Below are 18,128 nucleotides of genomic sequence, written 5' to 3'. Positions count from 1 at the left end.
GTGCCCGTGCTGATAGTCCTTGGTGAGGATCCGAGAGTCTCCAGGGTTGGGATACAAGCCTCCTCCTGTCCGCCTGCTCTGCTCTGGGGTCCCCTCCTCCTCTGTGCATATGACCTCCTGTTAAGAGGCTGTCAGGATCACTCTTGGATCTCAATGTATGTCTTCATGGTTTTTGCTAATGTTTAATGCAGATTCAGTCTGCTGTCTGTGAGTTACCTGTTATGTTCTTGATAGGTTATACTTTACATCTTGCTCACACATTCTAAAGAGATGGAAGATTTCTCTGCTCTCCCGACCCATTACAGAATAGCATACACCCTAGCATAATCTTGACTATCAGCACCTTGAAGAGCTAAACAGTGGTATGAGCAAATGTGACCTTTCCTGAATTCTTTCCCCATATTTGAGTAATGATCAGAGCACATACTACCAGTACATAGTACACTGTGTTGTTACATGTGGTGTTAAACAAGTGATACAATGTGGTGTTACACAAATAGCACGAATGATGAAGAGAACATAAAAGGAGCATATAGTAATTTTAATCTTTAAATTTGAAAACAAACACATTGAGAGACAGCTTAATAAAGAATTCTTTAAAAATTGCAAAGCTTTTTATAAATAGTGAAAATCAAAAGCAGAATCAAGAAGATTCATACAAGAAATTAAGAAACTTTTCTCACATGAGATAAGAACTAATTTAAAATGCAAAAACTCATTAATGAGGAATGATTCAATACCACAAATTAAAATACAATGAAACTCTTTAACAATGTCCAGGATGCTAGTCCCTCTTTGTAAATTATTACTTTGTTTACTTGAAGGTCCAGATGAATATTTTTCATGTAGTAAATTCATGTGCTTATTTCATAAAATTGATTCTTCCCTCCCATCAGTGTTTTCTTATGGGAGTTCACTAATAATATTTCAGTGTTCAAGAGTAAAACTATCATTTAGTTGTATAATATGTTTTATTTAATAGCAGGCCTAAAAGAAGCTAATATGGAAATATTTCTTACAGCTCTAAATGCTGTGCATTAATATGTTTTTTCTTTATTACAGCATTTTCAGTTAGCTTTGATTGATCGCAATCCTTGTACTTTGTCCAGCTCTGAAAGTAAGTGTTTTTTCTTCACATGTTTTTTAACTCATTAAATTTTTTTTTGTGAATTGCCATGAATGCACTTTTCACATGTGTTGTTTGTATCAGCTTATGCTGAAAGTCATTGTTTCCTGGTAGTGTGCCTCTTTTTAAATGGAAGGTTTAAAAAATATGTGTTTTGCACATTCTGTGCACTTTGACAATTCAAAATCTTTTCTGTGTGTTGTGATCAGCCATTTTCCAAACCTTAAACTAACCGCCCCAAAAACCAGGTAAATCCTTAAGAAAAAATATTATTATTACATGAGTAAGATACAAATATGAATGTATTTTTTTAGAGTCATGTTAGCTGGGAGAATAATATTCAAAGGAGGACAATAAGTTTTGGGAAAAAATGTTTGCATTGGTATTTACTTTTGGGTAGATTAAGTGTAAGATTTTTTATGGCATTTTTGTTGGTTTAAATCTGTAGGGGAAATTTTATTTTTAAGTATTTCTTAGTTTTATAATTATGCCCTGGAAGTGTGTTTAACTGAGGGGACCGGCACGATAGTGTAGTGGTTAAAGTCCTCGCCATATGGTGCCAGTTCAAATTCCTGTGGCTGCGTTTCGCATCCAGCTCCCTGCTTATGGCCTGGGAAATCAGTCGAAGAGGTTCCTGGCTTGGGATTGGCTCAGCTCTAGCTGTTGCGGCTCACTTGGGGCGTGAATCATTGGACGGAAGATCTTCCTCTCTGTCTCTCCTCCTCTATGTATATCTGACTTTGAAATAAAATAAATAAATCCTTTTTAAAAAGTGTGCTTAATTGAAATATGGAGACTTTTCTTAGTAGACACTGATTTTTATGGGTTGATAAGGTCAGAAATACAATACTTGAGACTGCATTTATAATTAATTGAACAGAACCAGGAATATAGGTATGTTTGCACTTTACTTCTTTACTCAATAATGTAGGATGATGTATTGTTAGGTAAAATGGACTGTCCATTTTTTTTTTGCTTAACTTATAAACAGACTTCTTGCAATCAGTGTGTTGAGTTTTTGTCAATTTGCTTAGTGCGATTTAAAAAAACCTAGGAAATCATAGTGAGGAAGATCTCTTAACTTGCAAAGGGCAAACAAATACAAACAATATATAAGTCTTTGCTTTTGTACAATACTAGGAGCCTGGTAAATATATGTAAGGGAGATGCTTTACACATATATGCTCACTGAATTACAAGATTTTCATTACTTGAATGCAGGAATTGGCAATTTTATCAAGCTTTTTAGGTACAATTTTATCTTTGTCAGGGATATGAGTCTTTAAAAAGCCAGATATAGAAATGTATGATCTGTTATTTTGGAAGATATTTAAAAGCAAAAATTAAGAATTTTAGAAAAAGAAAAAATGTAATTTAAATACTGAAGACTTTAGTCATCTTTGTTAGAGATGTTGAGGAATTCAAGCTATAGCAATGGAAATAGGAATAAAGGAGAGCTATGAAAGAAGCTGTAATATGCAGGCTATATTTAATATATTTCATATTTTTAAGCACTTGTGATATAATCTCACTTTTTAATGTTTGATTTTTCTCTTTCAACAGAAAAGTGATATAATCAAGGGACTGAAATAAAACTTATTTCTCCTATTTTTATTTGAACTATATACTTGTTATAATCCATAACAGTTTTTAGAACTACAAAGCAGCATATTGGATAAATGTATATCATTTTATTAAAAGCTCAATTTATCTACTTATTTGATTTTGCCATTTTAAGCACATTTATTTACTTAGTGTTTTTATGTCATTTCCACATTTGTTTTATTTTTTTAAATTGTGCTACATTGAAATTGATGATTTTCTATGGGTCCTTTTGCAGTTCAGTTTCACATTGCCCAGCTGTATGAAACTCAGGTAAGGAATAACAGCTAATAACGTCTTTACATATAACCAAAGTAAAGTAAAAATGTACTAATGTGGCAGTGCTGGTTTTTTGTCAGATTTTTACACTATCACCCTGAATGATTTTTATACATTAAGAATTTTGAGACTCAGTAAATAAATATTTAACAGGTTTTGTACTTGCCGTAAACTTTGTGATTTAGTTTCTTCCTTATGTATAATATTTAAAACTTAGTTTGACTTGCACTTACAAAATCTTTTACTATTTTATGTATAATGGCCTATTTTCTCAAAGTTCTGTGAATGCTTGTAATTACAAAGTGTCATAGAAGTGTATTTCTCTAACATAGATGGACACTTTGAAATGGACTATTTAAAGGTTATTTTTGAAGTAACTTCTATTTAACTTTAAGATTTATTTATTTTGATTTTTAAGTAAGATGTATAGAGAGGAGGAGAGACAGAGAGGAAGATCTTCGGCCAAATGATTCACTCTCCAAGTGATCACAATGGCCAGTGCTGCAATGATCTGAAGCCAGGAACCAGGAACCTCTTCAGGGTCTCCCACGCGGGTGCAGGATCCCAAGGCTTTGGGCCGTCCTCAACTGCTTTCCCAGGCCACAAGCAGGGGCTGGATGGGAAGCGAGCTGCCGGGATTGAACCATGTCCATATGGGATCCTGGTGCATTCAAGGTGGGAACTCTAGGGGCTAGGCCACTGTGCTGGTCCCATGGCTAAAAATTCTTAATGAGCCTTGCCTGGAGCAATGATTTAAAGATTAAATATTCCCCCTACATGGGCACCAGTGGGAGACCCAGAAAAAGCTCTTGGCTCCTGACAGGTTGGCTCAGCTGTGGTTGTTGCAGTCACTTGTGAAGTGAACCAGCAGAAAGAATATCTTTCTATTTCTTCTTCTTTCAGTAAATCTGCCTTCTCAATAAGCATAAAATAAATGTCTGAAAAATGATCAGCCAATTCCAATATTTCTTGTTGCTTAGAGCTTTACACTTTTTGGTTGTTAATCCTTTGAAATGCAGTATATGGGGGTGTTTCCTATAGTATGAAAATTTTTATTTTACTGTAATTTTTTTTTAGGAAAGAAAGATAATGTTATCATTTACTGATTGTTAGCATTACAGAATTTTTCCTGTGTCTTTCAAAAATAGACATAACTCATTTGTGATCAATTCCAAATGGCCTAATGGAGTATGAACTCTAAATTTAGGGAGACTTACAGAGGGAAAGGAGAGACAAAGAGCTCATGTGCTGGTTCACTCCCAAATGGTTACAATGGCTGGAGTTGGGCCAGTCCAAAGCCAGGAGCTTCCTGTGGGTCTCCCACGTGGGTGCAGTGTCCCAAGGCTTTGGGCCATCCTCGACTGCTTTCCCAGGCCACAAGCAGGGAGCTGGATGGGAAGTGGAGCTGCCGGGATTAGAACCGGCGCCCATATGGGATACAGCAGATGCAAGGCAAGGACTTTGCTCTGGTCCTGTTCTTAGCTTTTCCTTTCATGCTTATTGGTGATTTGTTTTTAGTTTCTGCAGGCCTTTGAGTATTTTTCCTTGTTTTTCTATTTTGTGAAAGGAGTACTAACTACTTGAATTAAATACCATATGTTACAATACTTCAGTCTATTTACCATTTTTCCTAGTCTTGTGTGCTCAGTATGTACTAAATTTGAAAGGAATTTCTTTAAGTAACATTAAGTAAAACTTTGTGTTCTATTTTGGTATCATCATTTTTTGTTCATGTTTTTAACTGTTCAGTCTTGGTTCTCATGAGACTTCATGCACTAACAGGGATGTCCAAGGCAAAGTATTGGTTTGGTTCGCACCCCTTCACAATATAGTTCAGCAGCATTTGAATGGAAGCTCCTTTGTAAGAAAATCAAAATCCACTATTCCAAATCACTTTTCTAGAAACTTTTAAACTTTTTTGTAAATACTTCTATTTACTAATTTACGCATAGATAATTCACAGTATCAGTTGCTGGTTTAATGACATGTTATATAGAATGTTAGTTTTAGTAACTTACGTCTAATAACAAATAGCACCTTTATTTTGGATTTTTTAAGAGTCATTTTATAGAAATTCTTTTACATTAGCTAGTTTTGGAAACAAGGCCACTTTGATAGAGAATAGTGATTGCTTTATTTACTTTTAGTTCTGCCTATCATTCAAAATGCTTGAGCAAGTATTGAGGATCAAGAGTGATTCTGTTTTATCATGTTTCTCTATTAATTTTTTTCTCCATATTCATCAGAAAAAGTATCACTCTGCTAAAGAAGCCTATGAACAACTTTTACAGAAAGAAAACCTTCCTGTACGAGTAAAAGCAACTGTGCTACAACAATTAGGTACATAAAAAAATAACTTTTATTATGCATTTCTTTCACTTTTTTTTTTTTCATTTGGGAAAACAGTGTTTTTCCTTTCAGTTGTAAGTCCACATTCATTTAGAAAAATGAGATATTTTGAGATTAATACTTTGATTAATTAACTTAGAGGAATATTTGTTGTATGTTATATGTATTCCTTTTTCTTCATTAAATAACTATTTTCATGTTTTTGAAAGGTACAGTAGTAAACAGGAAGAGAGAGTGGCAAGGGTCCCTTTTAGGTTAAATTAATGGGAAGCTGGATCAGAAACACAGTGGCTAGTACTTTAAAGGCAATGTGATATGGAACCTGGGAATCCCAACTGGGGACTTAACCTACTGCCAAGTTACCACTCTTGCCCCTTCTTTTCATTTATCTGGAATGAATATATTTATACTTTTTTCTTTTCAGTTTATTCACATAGCTAGTGATATAGGATACTTAGCATTTTTTACTAGTATGGTGAGTTGAAATATTTCATCTTAAAATTATAGATAAGCATCTGATTTTCAGTTTTTCTAGCAAGTTAACGATTGTATGATTAAGGAATCTAAAAAAAAATAGGTAACCATACTGTTGTACTTTGGATGATACCATACTTTCTAAAAAAACTGAGTTTTGTTGTCTTTTCATCTATACTATATCATTTGAAAATTTAGTTGGGTTTGGCTGATTTCCCGTTCAATATTTGTTTGCAATGATGAAATATGTACCAATATGAAATATTTGGGGGACTAGTGTTTGGATAGAGCAGGGAAACACACTACCTACAAAGTCTGGATTCTCTTGATTTTAGTCCTTGCAGCTGCTAAGATAATTTTATAAATTTGAATTTAATACAACTGTGAAGCAGTTATTCTGGCTTGATTGCATAGCACACAGAATCCTATAAATGTATTATACTTATTTAGTCATATTTTTCACGTAATACTTCCCATATATATGTAGCTGAAAATTTATGTTGGTTTTATTGTTTATTGTTTTTCATTAAGTAGTTAATTTGGCATGATATTGTAAGCAGGTGTTGGGAGTTTCTAATGTCCAAGAAAAATGTACTTGACAATTTATTTATATAACATTTTATCTAATTTACATAAGTGCATTTATATAAGTCTTATTCTTTGCAAATAAGCACCAGACTAATGGATTATAAGATTCTCATAGTGCATGGGTAAGTTTTTAAGGAAAAGCAAATATTTCATTTAATTACGGGATTGTTCTGAAATCAGAGGGAGCTGTATCATTTATTCTTTGGTAGTCCCCAAGTCGTTGGAATTTTTTTAGTTATCTGAAACAGCTTGACAACCTTGATTTAATATTTTGTGAAACAAGTTTTATTTTTGCCATATTTTGCAATTTTTCTTTTGGGAAATAAGCAATTTAAGGGTACATGAATTACTAGAAAACTCATTTGTTTGTTTCCTTCATGGTATTCTTGAAAGTATGAAAGAAATTGATACATACATTTTGTTTTTTCTTATAGGCTGGATGCATCATAACATGGATCTGGTAGAAGATAAAGCCACCAAGGAAAGTCATGCTATTCAGTATCTTCAGAAGTCATTGGAGGCAGATCCAAATTCTGGCCAATCCTGGTACTTCCTTGGAAGGTGAGATGAGACTCCTTTATATACTTAAGTATGTGTATGATGGTCCTGGCAAAGTAGTCTGCTGGCTAAAGTTGTCATCTTTCACATGCTGGAATCTGGTATGGACTCCAGTTTATTTCCAGCAGCTCCACTTCCCATCCAGCTCCCTGCTTGTGGCCTGGGAAAGCAGTGGAAGATGGCCCAAGGCCTTGGGACCCTGTACCCGCGTGGGAGACCTGGAGGAGGTTCCTGGCTCCTGGCTTTGAAATCAGCTCAGCTCCAGCTGTTGCAATAATTTGAGGAGTGAATCATCAGATAGAGGATCTTCCTCTCTGTCTCTCTTCTCTGTAATTCTGACTCCAGTGAAAATAACTTTTTTTTTTTTAAATCTAAAAAAGAAGGAAAGAAAATAAAAAATAAATAAATAAGGGTATTTGACCCTCAATATTATAAATTGAGCATCAAGTATTTAATAAAATACAGAGTAATCATTTACATAATGCTCACTGATAAGTGCTAGTTTATCAGTATATTATAGAAGATATCTGTCTACTCATGCATTTATAAAATCCATGTGTGTAAAAATGTGTATATTAGATTTTCTTTCTTGATTTATAGTGTATTTGATGTAACAAATTTCATTTATATGAATAGAATTACATATAAATATTTTTCACCTTTTAGGTGTTACTCAAGTATGGGAAAAGTTCAGGATGCCTTTATATCTTACAGACAATCTATTGATAAATCAGAAGCAAGTGCAGATACTTGGTGTTCAATAGGGTAAGGCTGACTGTGTTTATGTAAATGTTTTATTTGATACATAGAATAACTTCAATATACTTATACTTTTTTGTATTATTCATTAATTACATTGTATTAGTTTCATAGGTACTGGGATTTCCCCCACCCCTCCCCACACCCTGAATATACTTATACTTTGAAATATTTTCGTAAATACTGAGTAGTCAGCTTTGACAATTTTTTTTGTTTGTTTCTAGTGTGCTTTATCAACAGCAAAATCAACCTATGGATGCTTTACAGGCATATATTTGTGCTGTACAGTTGGACCATGGGCATGCAGCAGCTTGGATGGACCTAGGCACTCTGTATGAATCCTGCAATCAACCTCAAGACGCCATTAAATGCTACTTAAATGCAGCTAGAAGCAAAAGTTGTATTAATACCACTTCACTTGCAGCAAGAATTGAATTTTTGCAGGTAAAATGTTTGAAGTAGCATATCTTGAATGAATAACTGCCAGGATAAAAACGGCTCCATAGTTTGCATTTTTCTGTTTTTAAGTTTGACTTGTTTCCATATCTTCTCATATTTTGTGAAAATAGTTTACATTTCATTTTATGTAAGAGATTGTGCTTAAAATGTTCTTTACACATTTATTTTGTTGGTGCATACTAATTTGTAAGTGTTGCATGAATGTGCATGAACATTTTTGATTGAGATATCTGTTTTAAGTTGTTATCATATTTAAAAAGTAAAAAGATTTTCATTTTTGCTTGCAAGTTTATGAAAAGATTTCACTAAGTACCCAAACAAAGCTTTGCAGAGGCCCCGAAGCTTTAATTTATTGTATGAAATGTAGATTCCTATAACCTTGAGAAGGATTTAGTGGACTTGCTTTTACTCAAGTAGGTTTGTGTGAAATTTACTTTTTACATAATTTTTCCTAGGCTCAGTTGTGTAACCTTCCACAAGGTAGTCTACAGAATAAAACTAAATTACTTCCTAGTATTGAGGAGGCATGGAGCCTACCAATTCCCGCAGAGCTAACCTCCAGGCAGGGTGCCATGAACACAGCATTGCAGGTGAGAAGTTGGGTTATGTTCTGTAGATGCCCAGCTTTAAAGGTTCTTTCCATAGTTATCAAACTAATTACAGTAAATGTAGGATTACCTTTTAAACATATAAAACTCCTTTGAATTTAATTAAAGTTGCTGTATATTTAACTGCAAAAATATTTTAGAACAAAATAAAACTTCTGATAAGGGGAAAACCTGGGATATTGATTTTTAAATTAAAATTCATATAATTGAAAGAAACATCAAAACTTCTTAAGAGACTTTCGCAGTAGTTTATTAAATTCAAAATTCTACACAAGCTGTGTATTGCTATTGAAAATCATTTGATTTTGATTTTTGATAATTGCAGTCAGTGATGTCCACAAAGCTATGAGAGTGTACAGCTTAACAAATTATGTAATACAAAGGAATTAATTAGGTGAAATAGAAACTTACCTTTGTCTTAATTTTCTGATCATTTTGCTTGTAATTGTCATAATTCAAGCAGTGGACTTAGACCTCCTTCAAGCACCAATTACTTAGCAGTTTTGTCACTAAACATAACTTAATAGCAAAGTAGAATTTCTATCCAGTTCTGTAAAGAGGAATAAATATCTACTCTAACAAAACAAATTTTATATTTTAGAGAAAATATTCTAGCTGAGTAAACTAAATAAGTCTTCTAAAATCATTCCTATCTATATGAAATGCTGTGGACATCAATAGTTTAAGCAGTGTTGCAAGCCCATTAAGCACATCATTTTAAGTATAAAAGGTATAGATAGAATAGGATTTATGCTGTCAGACCATTTTGCTCTTATTTCTGCTTTCACTTCAGCACTGAAATTGAGTGATGCAAGTAGTAGGCAATCTTTCAAAAGGTTTGAGGCATATGTGAAATATTGCCCATTCCCAAACTTTTTTTCACTCAAATTTTGTAGGTGTTCATTGCAGTGTATTTTTTAGGTGTTATAAAAATTATTGGGGAGGTATAAACCCTATCCTGTAAACCTGTGTCATGGGAAATAAAGTAATTAAGAAACAAAAACAAACAAAATATTAATGTAAAAGCTTAAATCCTGCCATCTTCAAGTTTCCCAGTTACTAGTTATTTATCTGTCTCGTCTTATGTTGATGGTATGGTTTAACAACTGTTCCTAATTTTTCAAAACAAAATTTTCTCAGAATGGTTATGATAACTGGCATGGTGACCAGCCTATTTCACATTCAGGACAGCAACAAGTTCACTCTTGGCATTTGACACCACAGAAATTGCAGGTATGAAATATTCTTTTGACAAATTCTTGCTAAGTTTTTGGGTGTTGGGACAGCCTTTTAGCTTGGCACCTGCAACACCAATATTCCTTATGAATACTGTTTGTTGTAGTATTGGCTACCCTGCTTGCAATCTAGCTCTTTGCTGATGTACGTGGGTAAACAGAAGAAAAAGTCACAATTGCTTGGGTCTCTGCATGTACTTTTTTTTTTTTTAAGATTTATTTATTTTATTACAGTCAGATATACAGAGAGGAGGAGAGACAGAGAGGAAGATCTTCCGTCCGATGATTCAATCCCCAAGTGAGCCGCAACGGTCGGTGCGCACCAGTCCGAAGCCGGGACCAGGAACCTCTTCCGGGTCTCCCACACGGGTGCAGGGTCCCAAGGCCTTGGGCCGTCCTCGACTGCTTTCCCAGGCCACAAGCAGGGAGCTGGATGGGAAGTGGAGCTGCTGGGCCCTTGTACTCTTGACTTTAATCTGGTCCAGTGCCAGCCATTTTGTTCATTCGGGGCATAAAAGCAACAAACAATTGTTTTTCCTGTCTTTTCCTATATTCAAATAACTAGCATTTTCCAAGTCTTTTAGGGTATTAAATCTTTAAAATGGAATGGTGGTCAACTCTCTGTGTGTGTATACCTTTTTAGATTGAGATTTACTGAGAATGAGTGAAATATATGTCATCTTGTCATTTAGCTTTTCTCCACAAATTTTGTGGTGCTCAGTCTGATAGTTTACTTTTAAAATGTCTCTTAAATATGTCCCACTTAATAATGTCTGTTTATTATGTTCCTATGTCTATTATTGCTAATTATTTATTTACTATGTATTTCTTATATTTATTTATTATTATGTATAGGTGCTAATGGCACATTTATTATTTAATTTGACCTCTGTTGAGGTATTGAGGCCACTTGACTGTTAGAATCAGTGAAATTGTACACATGTTTGTACTAATACATATTAAATTAATATACCTCTTTTCCTGAAATTTAATTCCTTCATGGTATAGCTAACTCAAAAAATTATTTTTTTGAAATGGGTATTAAAAATTTTCATTTTGAGATTGATCACATAAACTTATTCTACATTTTGAGATTAAACTTGAATATATTCTTTTCGCTAGCACTTGGAACAACTGCGTGCAAATAAAGATCACCTGAATCAAGCACAGAAATTGATGCTGGAACAGTTGGAAAGTCAGTTTGCCTTAATACAGCAGCAAGTATGTGCAATGTTTTCTCCAAAGATTAACTGCTGTTGAATAGAGTCTCATTTGGATACAATATTTCTTGGATACGCTTCAGAGAATTGTTTGTGTTCATTTCTGGCCTTCTGCGCAATTAATGTGATTTTTATGTTTGAACTTTAAATATAAGTTATGAGCAGATTTTTAAAAAAGCATTCTAATTGTATTTGAGAGGCAGAGAGAAAGAACTCGGTTACTGATTTCTTCCCACATACCTACTAAAGCTTACATTTAGGAAAGGCTACATTAAGATTGTAGAATTTGACTGAATTCTCTCCTGAATTGGCCAGAAGTAGAAAACTGTAGTTATCAGTAGTTTTCAAAATGGAGTGGAAACAATTCAAACTGCTTGTTTTTACGGGATACAGGTGTTCCAGGAGAATCAGTTACTACTATGCCAAATGCCTGCTGTTGAGCTACTGTTCATGAAGGATAGCCATGATTAACTTTGAATAAAACACGACATTTTTAAAGTATCTTTGTAGGATGCTCAGTTTTATTTAAGTAAGTTTATTCTGAATTGACTTGGATGAATTGTAATAGTTTTGACTGGGAAGCTTTGATATAAAAGATATCAAAGATATAAAGGATATCTATCTAGTTTATGATACAGATTTGATAAATGGTAATTTTCAGCTTGTTTCTTTTGCATTTAATGAGACATTTGCAAATTATAAATCTTAATAAGGAATATCTTCACGTACTAATCATATCTATGAGTTAGATATGAATATATATTATCTATATTATGTATAGATTATATATTATGTATAGATATTATGTATATATATATACATATATAATATCTATAAGTTAGAACACTATTCTTTGCTTTCTAACCTGATGAAATCTAATGTTACAATAAATTTAGACGTGCATCAGTTACACATTTTTGCAATCACACAGAAAGGCTTTTTTTGTTTGTATTTGAAGATAAGACAGACAAGACTTGCTCAAGTACAAACTGCTGGAATTCCTAATGGACCAATAGCTGATTGATCACTGCCTACAAACTCTGTCTCTAGTCAGCAACCATATGCTGCTGCTCTGACCACAGTACCTACTGTCTCTCAGCATACAGTCCACCCTACTTTTCTTAAAAAGCATGTGTCCAATGCATCTTTTCCTACAGATTATTTCCATTTTCACACATCAGAAACTCTAGGGAGTACTGACACTAGTTTGATAGGCAATAATTCTATAACAGAAAGTGGAAGTAATGGAAATATGCCTTACCTACTGCAAAACATGTTAATCCTACCTCATAAGCACATAAATCTTACAACATGGAGAAAACTATCCAACTCTGCTAAGGTAAAAAATGATCAGCAACTTTGTGGGCCATGATGTAATAGTGACCTTTATTTGACTTAAGCTATTTTCAGCACAAGAAATTATTTTTAGAACTACTTTTGAATAATTACTGGAAATGGGATGGGATTACAATATAATAATAATCCATCCACTTATGTATGTTGACATGGCAATTATAAAGCTAGTGAATATGCAAGTAATTTTACTCTGGGAAATAAAAGGAAAAACAAATTGCTAAGTCTCAAAATTCTATTGCTCATTAAGTAAAGCTTTCTGGTCACGTAAAACTTTATTGCTTACTACAGACATTCTTTGACTTATGATGGTTAAATGTTAAATTTCCTGCTTTGTGATGATATAAAGGTGTTATTACATTCAGGGGATAATGTATGTTAGTTTAGTATTTGCTGTTTCTTCTAGATTAATGATTTGCAGTACCAGCCTCCCATAGTGGGCAGAAATGGCATTATTATAATGACAGGAAACGGCCTACTCCATTGTACTTGATTGACACAGCTTGGGAGAGTTTCAGATTTTGTGGAACTAACTGGTTTTCCTAATTGGTTTTCTGGTTTTCACTTTCAGTATTCTATGCAATAAGTTGTTGAGATATTGAACACTTTATTATAAACTAGGCTTAAGTTAGGTGATGTCTAATTTCATATTTAAGGTGATATAGATTATCTGTTTAATAGCATAGATGCACTGAATGCATTTTAACTTTCAATTTAAACTGTTGAATTTCTCTAAATTATTATGAAATGTTTTTTTCATTAACATCTTTAGTGTGGACTGATTGTCACATTTGCTGATGAAATGCATTTGTCTTTACAGTATCAAAGAAAATAATTTCTCTTTTCTAAAAATACCTTGTAGTTTATTTATCCATGATGAATGTGACAAAACTTCTGACACTATTTTATTTTCTGTTGCTTTTTTTGTAATGTTCAGCAGTTGGAAACTTGAGGTTTATATGTTTTTCGATAGACTTTTGCACTTTAAGATCTTCTCCATGTCATTCAGTGCTATAATATTCCAATGTATACATCTTCCAAAGTGATTTATTTATCTCTTTACCTACTGATGTTCTTCAAGGTTAATTCTGGAAATCAGAAGTTATACAGAAAACAAACAAATGTTCATGTGCATTTGTTTTAATAGGAATATTTTCAATTGATTTAACCCCTATTGTTCTACTGTGCTTTACATAGAAAAGCGTTGAAAGCTTAAATTGAGCAACAAATATATCACTGTCACAAACTTTAGGAAAACTATTAAACTATGTGCATAATTGAAAATTTGAGGGCCTGGCATGGTAGCATAGTGGTTTTAGTCCTCGCCCTGAAAGCCCCGGGATCCCATATGGGCGCCGGTTCTAATCCCGGCAGCTCCACTTCCCGTCCAGCTCCCTGCTTGTGGCCTGGGAAAGCAGTCGAGGACGGCCCAAAGCCTTGGGACCCTGCACCCGCGTGGGAGACCTGGAAGAGGTTCAGGGCTCCTGGCTTTGGATCAGCGTAACACTGGCAATTGTAGCCACTTAAGGAGAGAACCAGCAGGTGGAAAAAATCTTTCTTTCTGTCTCCCTTCTCATCTGTATGTCTGACCATCCAATAAAAATAAATTTAATCTTTAAAAAGAGTTGGCTTTAAAAGTTAGCACTTCAGAGACATTTAGACATTCAGGATGATGTGCAAATACCATTTCATTTTTAAAAAAAGGAAGAAATATTCTTACAGTGGTTAAGTTTATATATGCTTATGATTGATGGTTTTTTAACAAATTACTAGTTTTCTAAACTGGCTATACCATTTTGAGTATCATTCTGTAATGAGTGAGATTGATTTTTTTTCTACATTCTCACCAATACCTGATGTTGTCCATTTTTTGATCTTGAGCAAAGAAGTCTTATTCTATACAGTTTATTTTTATTTTTTTTAAAGATTTATTTAGTTTACCAGAAAAGTAAATTTTACAAACAGGAGACACAAAGAGAAAGATCTTCTGTCTCTTGATTCAGTTGGAGCCTAGCTAATCTGAAGCCAGAATGCAGCATTTTCTTTCTAACCTCCCATACATCCCCCAAGCGGGTGCAGGTTCCCAAGGCTTTGGGCCGTCCTCGACTGCTTTCCCAGGCCACAAGCAGGGAGCTGGATGGGAAGTGGAGCTGCCGGGATTAGAACCGGTGTCCACATGGTGTTGTGGTGCATGCAAGGTGAGAATCTTAACCATTACACTATCATGCTGGGCCCGTACTGTGCAAATTTCAAAACCAGATATGCTAAACATAAACTGCTTTAATGTTCATCTCAGTGATCGGATCACTTAAAGATAGCTAAAGGTGACAGATTTTGTAAATAAAAACACCACACAACTTCCTTCTTGTTGTAAGTATGTATCCTAAGGCCTGTTGTTGTGCATGACTGTTGAAGAGAGAATGTCCACACACTTGGGTACTTGCTGTATCAATTAGTCTGAAGAGTAGGCCAGTTATGTAAAACAGTAGCCAGGTTTTAAAAATTAGCTTCTTCTTCCCAATACAGTATTTAATAGAAGAGATAAGGAGTTCTGCCAGTAGGATCAAAAGATGAGCTGGAGAAAAAGACACATATGCCTCACAGAGGAACAGTGTAATATAGCAAAAACAAAAGCATTATGTATGTTTTTTGCCCCATAAAGATGTTATTTAAGGTATGTTGTTTGATCACAATAATCGGGCAGATTATGCTCGTGTGCATCTGGATATGTTCGTCTCCGTTACATTGGTGTCAGCATTGAGTGAAGGTTCTGATGCGTCTGAAGCCAACAGGATCCACTTAAAGAGTCCTGTACACAACCTAGCACATGTACACTGCAGGTGTACGGCCTAGGGAACCAAATCAATTTCCCACTTTGCATGGAACTTGTGCAGTGTTACTTAGTTGACCACATTAATGTAAGATTTAATATTTTGACATTGAATGACATTAGAGAAACAGAACTCTTGTATCACCTGATTCACTCTAGCAAAGGGGAAAAGCCAGTGTTGCACCAGAGTGAAGCCTTGAACTTAGTGTAGGTCTCACCTGGGTGGCAACGGCAGTAAACAGACACATAATCATAGAGCGAGATCAGAAACATAGCAACCAGACCTCCAACTGCTACTTCTATCAGTGTTGGTTCATTGCCTGTTTGCTGTATTGTCCTTACCTTTCCACCGGCTTCCAGTTTTCATGAGTAGTTTCTTGTTGCCTTTTTCTTTTTAATATAATATAGGTATTAAAATACATATTAAATGTGTTTGGACTCTTTAATGTACTGATTCAAGCTATAGTGTTAGTATTCACTGAACTTCTTCAATCTATAACATAAAAAGTTTCTTTGGAAAAATCAATGTTGGATTTATTCTGCCTTAATTTCTTTAAATGTTTTTTCACTAGGTGTGTCTATGTCTGTGGCTTTTGAGATCATTAAAGATTAGATTTGGTAATTCCTCACTGGTTTTAAAGTTATTTATTTTACTACTTTTCTCTAATATTGGCCCTTTTTTTCTTTTTCACATGATACTCCAACTAGAGAAGTTACGATAGTGTTAATATTTTACATTTCTGCTTATTTTCTAAAGAAATCACTTGCTGTCATAGTCATATCCTTTTTTTGAGTTCTAGAACAAGAATCTTAACTACTATTACATATTTTCTTTTTATCATTTGATAGCAAATTTCATTCATTGAATTATACTTTGTATGATTTTTCATGTTTGTAATTTGAAAATAGATAAAAAATACATGCTATTTTCAACTAGGAACATTACGGTAGGTTCATAGTGTTTTCAAATGTTTGAAAATAATTTCAGCAAACTTTAAAGGACTAGAAATTACAGCTAAATTATAAATTCAAATTTTATCAAAATATAACTTACTGTAGTCAAATTGTATTTTTCCCAAAATCAGACTTACCTTTACTATACCATAAATTACCTAATCATAAAAAGTAGTTAATTCTAGTATGTTTTCCAGTGTCCTAAAATTCCTCAAAAATGTCATGTTGAAAGTTAGGAATATAGTCATAGAATTATTTTACTTTTTTGTTTGTCTTTATTCCATATTTTGTATTTTCTTATTTTGAAGTATTTTAACTTTTCATATCAAAAAGTAAGTTAGTTGTTGGCTTAGTATTTACTTATTTTTGTAAATAATGCTAAGAAATTAGTTTATAAAGTTTTTATCAGTAAAATAAGATGACAATCTTCTTACAGCAGTTTGCAATACCAGGGACAAAGTAAAAAAATTACTTAGTTTTCCATATACTTTCATTCTTTAGCTCTAATAAATTACTGTCTTAATTCTTCAATATATTGTTTGTACATACATATAGAGTACCTATTTTCAAGATAGTTACCTTATATTTAGAGTACAGTTCTTCTATTATGAGACTTTTCTGTACAGAAACATTTCTGGCTCATTAGTAAGTAGAATTGTACCATGTAGCTTGTTTTAACTATTTCAGTTTGTTGATTCTGAGAACATTTTTTAGTAATTGTGGCATTTGGGTTCAATGACAAGTTTTTCGCCATACTTTTATTTACCATGTTAACACTCAGTATTTTCTGTATATTTATTCTGAGTTGCATTATGTTAAACTTAGATCAATGTTATGTCTTCGTTTTCTTTTTTGGAGGGGATTTGTAAAGGCCACAATTCAAATTTGGCAATACTTAATAATGATCAACCTCTGTTTTCTACTCAGCATGCCCAAGATGTGCAGGTGGCTAGCTCTGGCATTCAGACTCAGAATGGACATTACATTCTGCCCAGAAATTCAGTTCAACAGGGCAAAGCTCTCAAGCACCTTTCGTCTCATATTGCTACCTCAAGCGCACAGTCAGGCATTGCACTTACCAAAGAGAAAAAGTCTTCAACAAATATATTCTTGAGCCCTGAAGCAAGCAGGCATGTTGGAGTCACGTCTATTGGCTGTGCTGGTGTCAAGAGACTTTCTAATGATTTGCATCAGATGGCAGCAGTTGCTGTTTCCAATCCCACCCATGGAGATTCTGTAGCATCTAACTTACTCATTGAAGACAGTCCTCAGGCCTCTGCCCTGTTGATTAGGAAAGCAATTGGACATTTGAATATTGGGACTTGTGAGAAAGTCAACAGTACTCACCCTGCTTTTCATACAATGACGGATGATTCTGTTGCCTCTTCACCTTCTTCAGCTATTTCAACATCATCAACTCCAAAATCCACTCAACAGCCAAGCACACAAACTACTACCAACCTTAACAGCCCTCACAGTGGATCGCATACAGTTAGCGTAGAAGGACCAGAGAACATCCAGAGTTCTATGAAAGCTGATATTTCTCTAGATAGTCAAAAATCTGCTCAAAAAATACCATCAATGTCTGTATCCATATATTCCAGTTCAACTGACATTCTAAAGACATGCAGGTAAGTATGGGAAGCTGAATCAAAGAGTGAAATATTAATTACTGAACGTATTATAAAACATGAGATTTTCAATATTTTTAGTGAAAGGAAGGTTACAGTTATC

General features: G+C 34.1%; 1 protein-coding gene across 1 annotated transcript in view; it reads left to right on the top strand.

Annotated features, from left to right (window-relative positions):
* The window catches only part of LOC131478772 (lysine-specific demethylase 6A-like), a 94,210-nt gene that overhangs the window by 57,670 nt on the left and 18,412 nt on the right, over positions 1 to 18,128 (top strand). Inside the window, 11 exon segments of the mRNA XM_058659344.1 lie at positions 1,063 to 1,117; positions 2,967 to 3,001; positions 5,254 to 5,347; positions 6,853 to 6,979; positions 7,643 to 7,741; positions 7,960 to 8,179; positions 8,650 to 8,784; positions 9,943 to 10,035; positions 11,160 to 11,258; positions 12,216 to 12,596; positions 17,253 to 18,025. Coding sequence (XP_058515327.1) covers positions 1,063 to 1,117; positions 2,967 to 3,001; positions 5,254 to 5,347; positions 6,853 to 6,979; positions 7,643 to 7,741; positions 7,960 to 8,179; positions 8,650 to 8,784; positions 9,943 to 10,035; positions 11,160 to 11,258; positions 12,216 to 12,596; positions 17,253 to 18,025 — 2,111 coding nt within the window.

The sequence above is a fragment of the Ochotona princeps genome, chromosome Y, assembly GCF_030435755.1.
Source record: "Ochotona princeps isolate mOchPri1 chromosome Y, mOchPri1.hap1, whole genome shotgun sequence".
In the NCBI taxonomy this organism is placed as follows: domain Eukaryota; kingdom Metazoa; phylum Chordata; class Mammalia; order Lagomorpha; family Ochotonidae; genus Ochotona; species Ochotona princeps.
The sequence above is the reverse complement of the archived record's forward strand: the minus strand, read 5'-3'. Positions and strand labels throughout refer to the sequence as shown.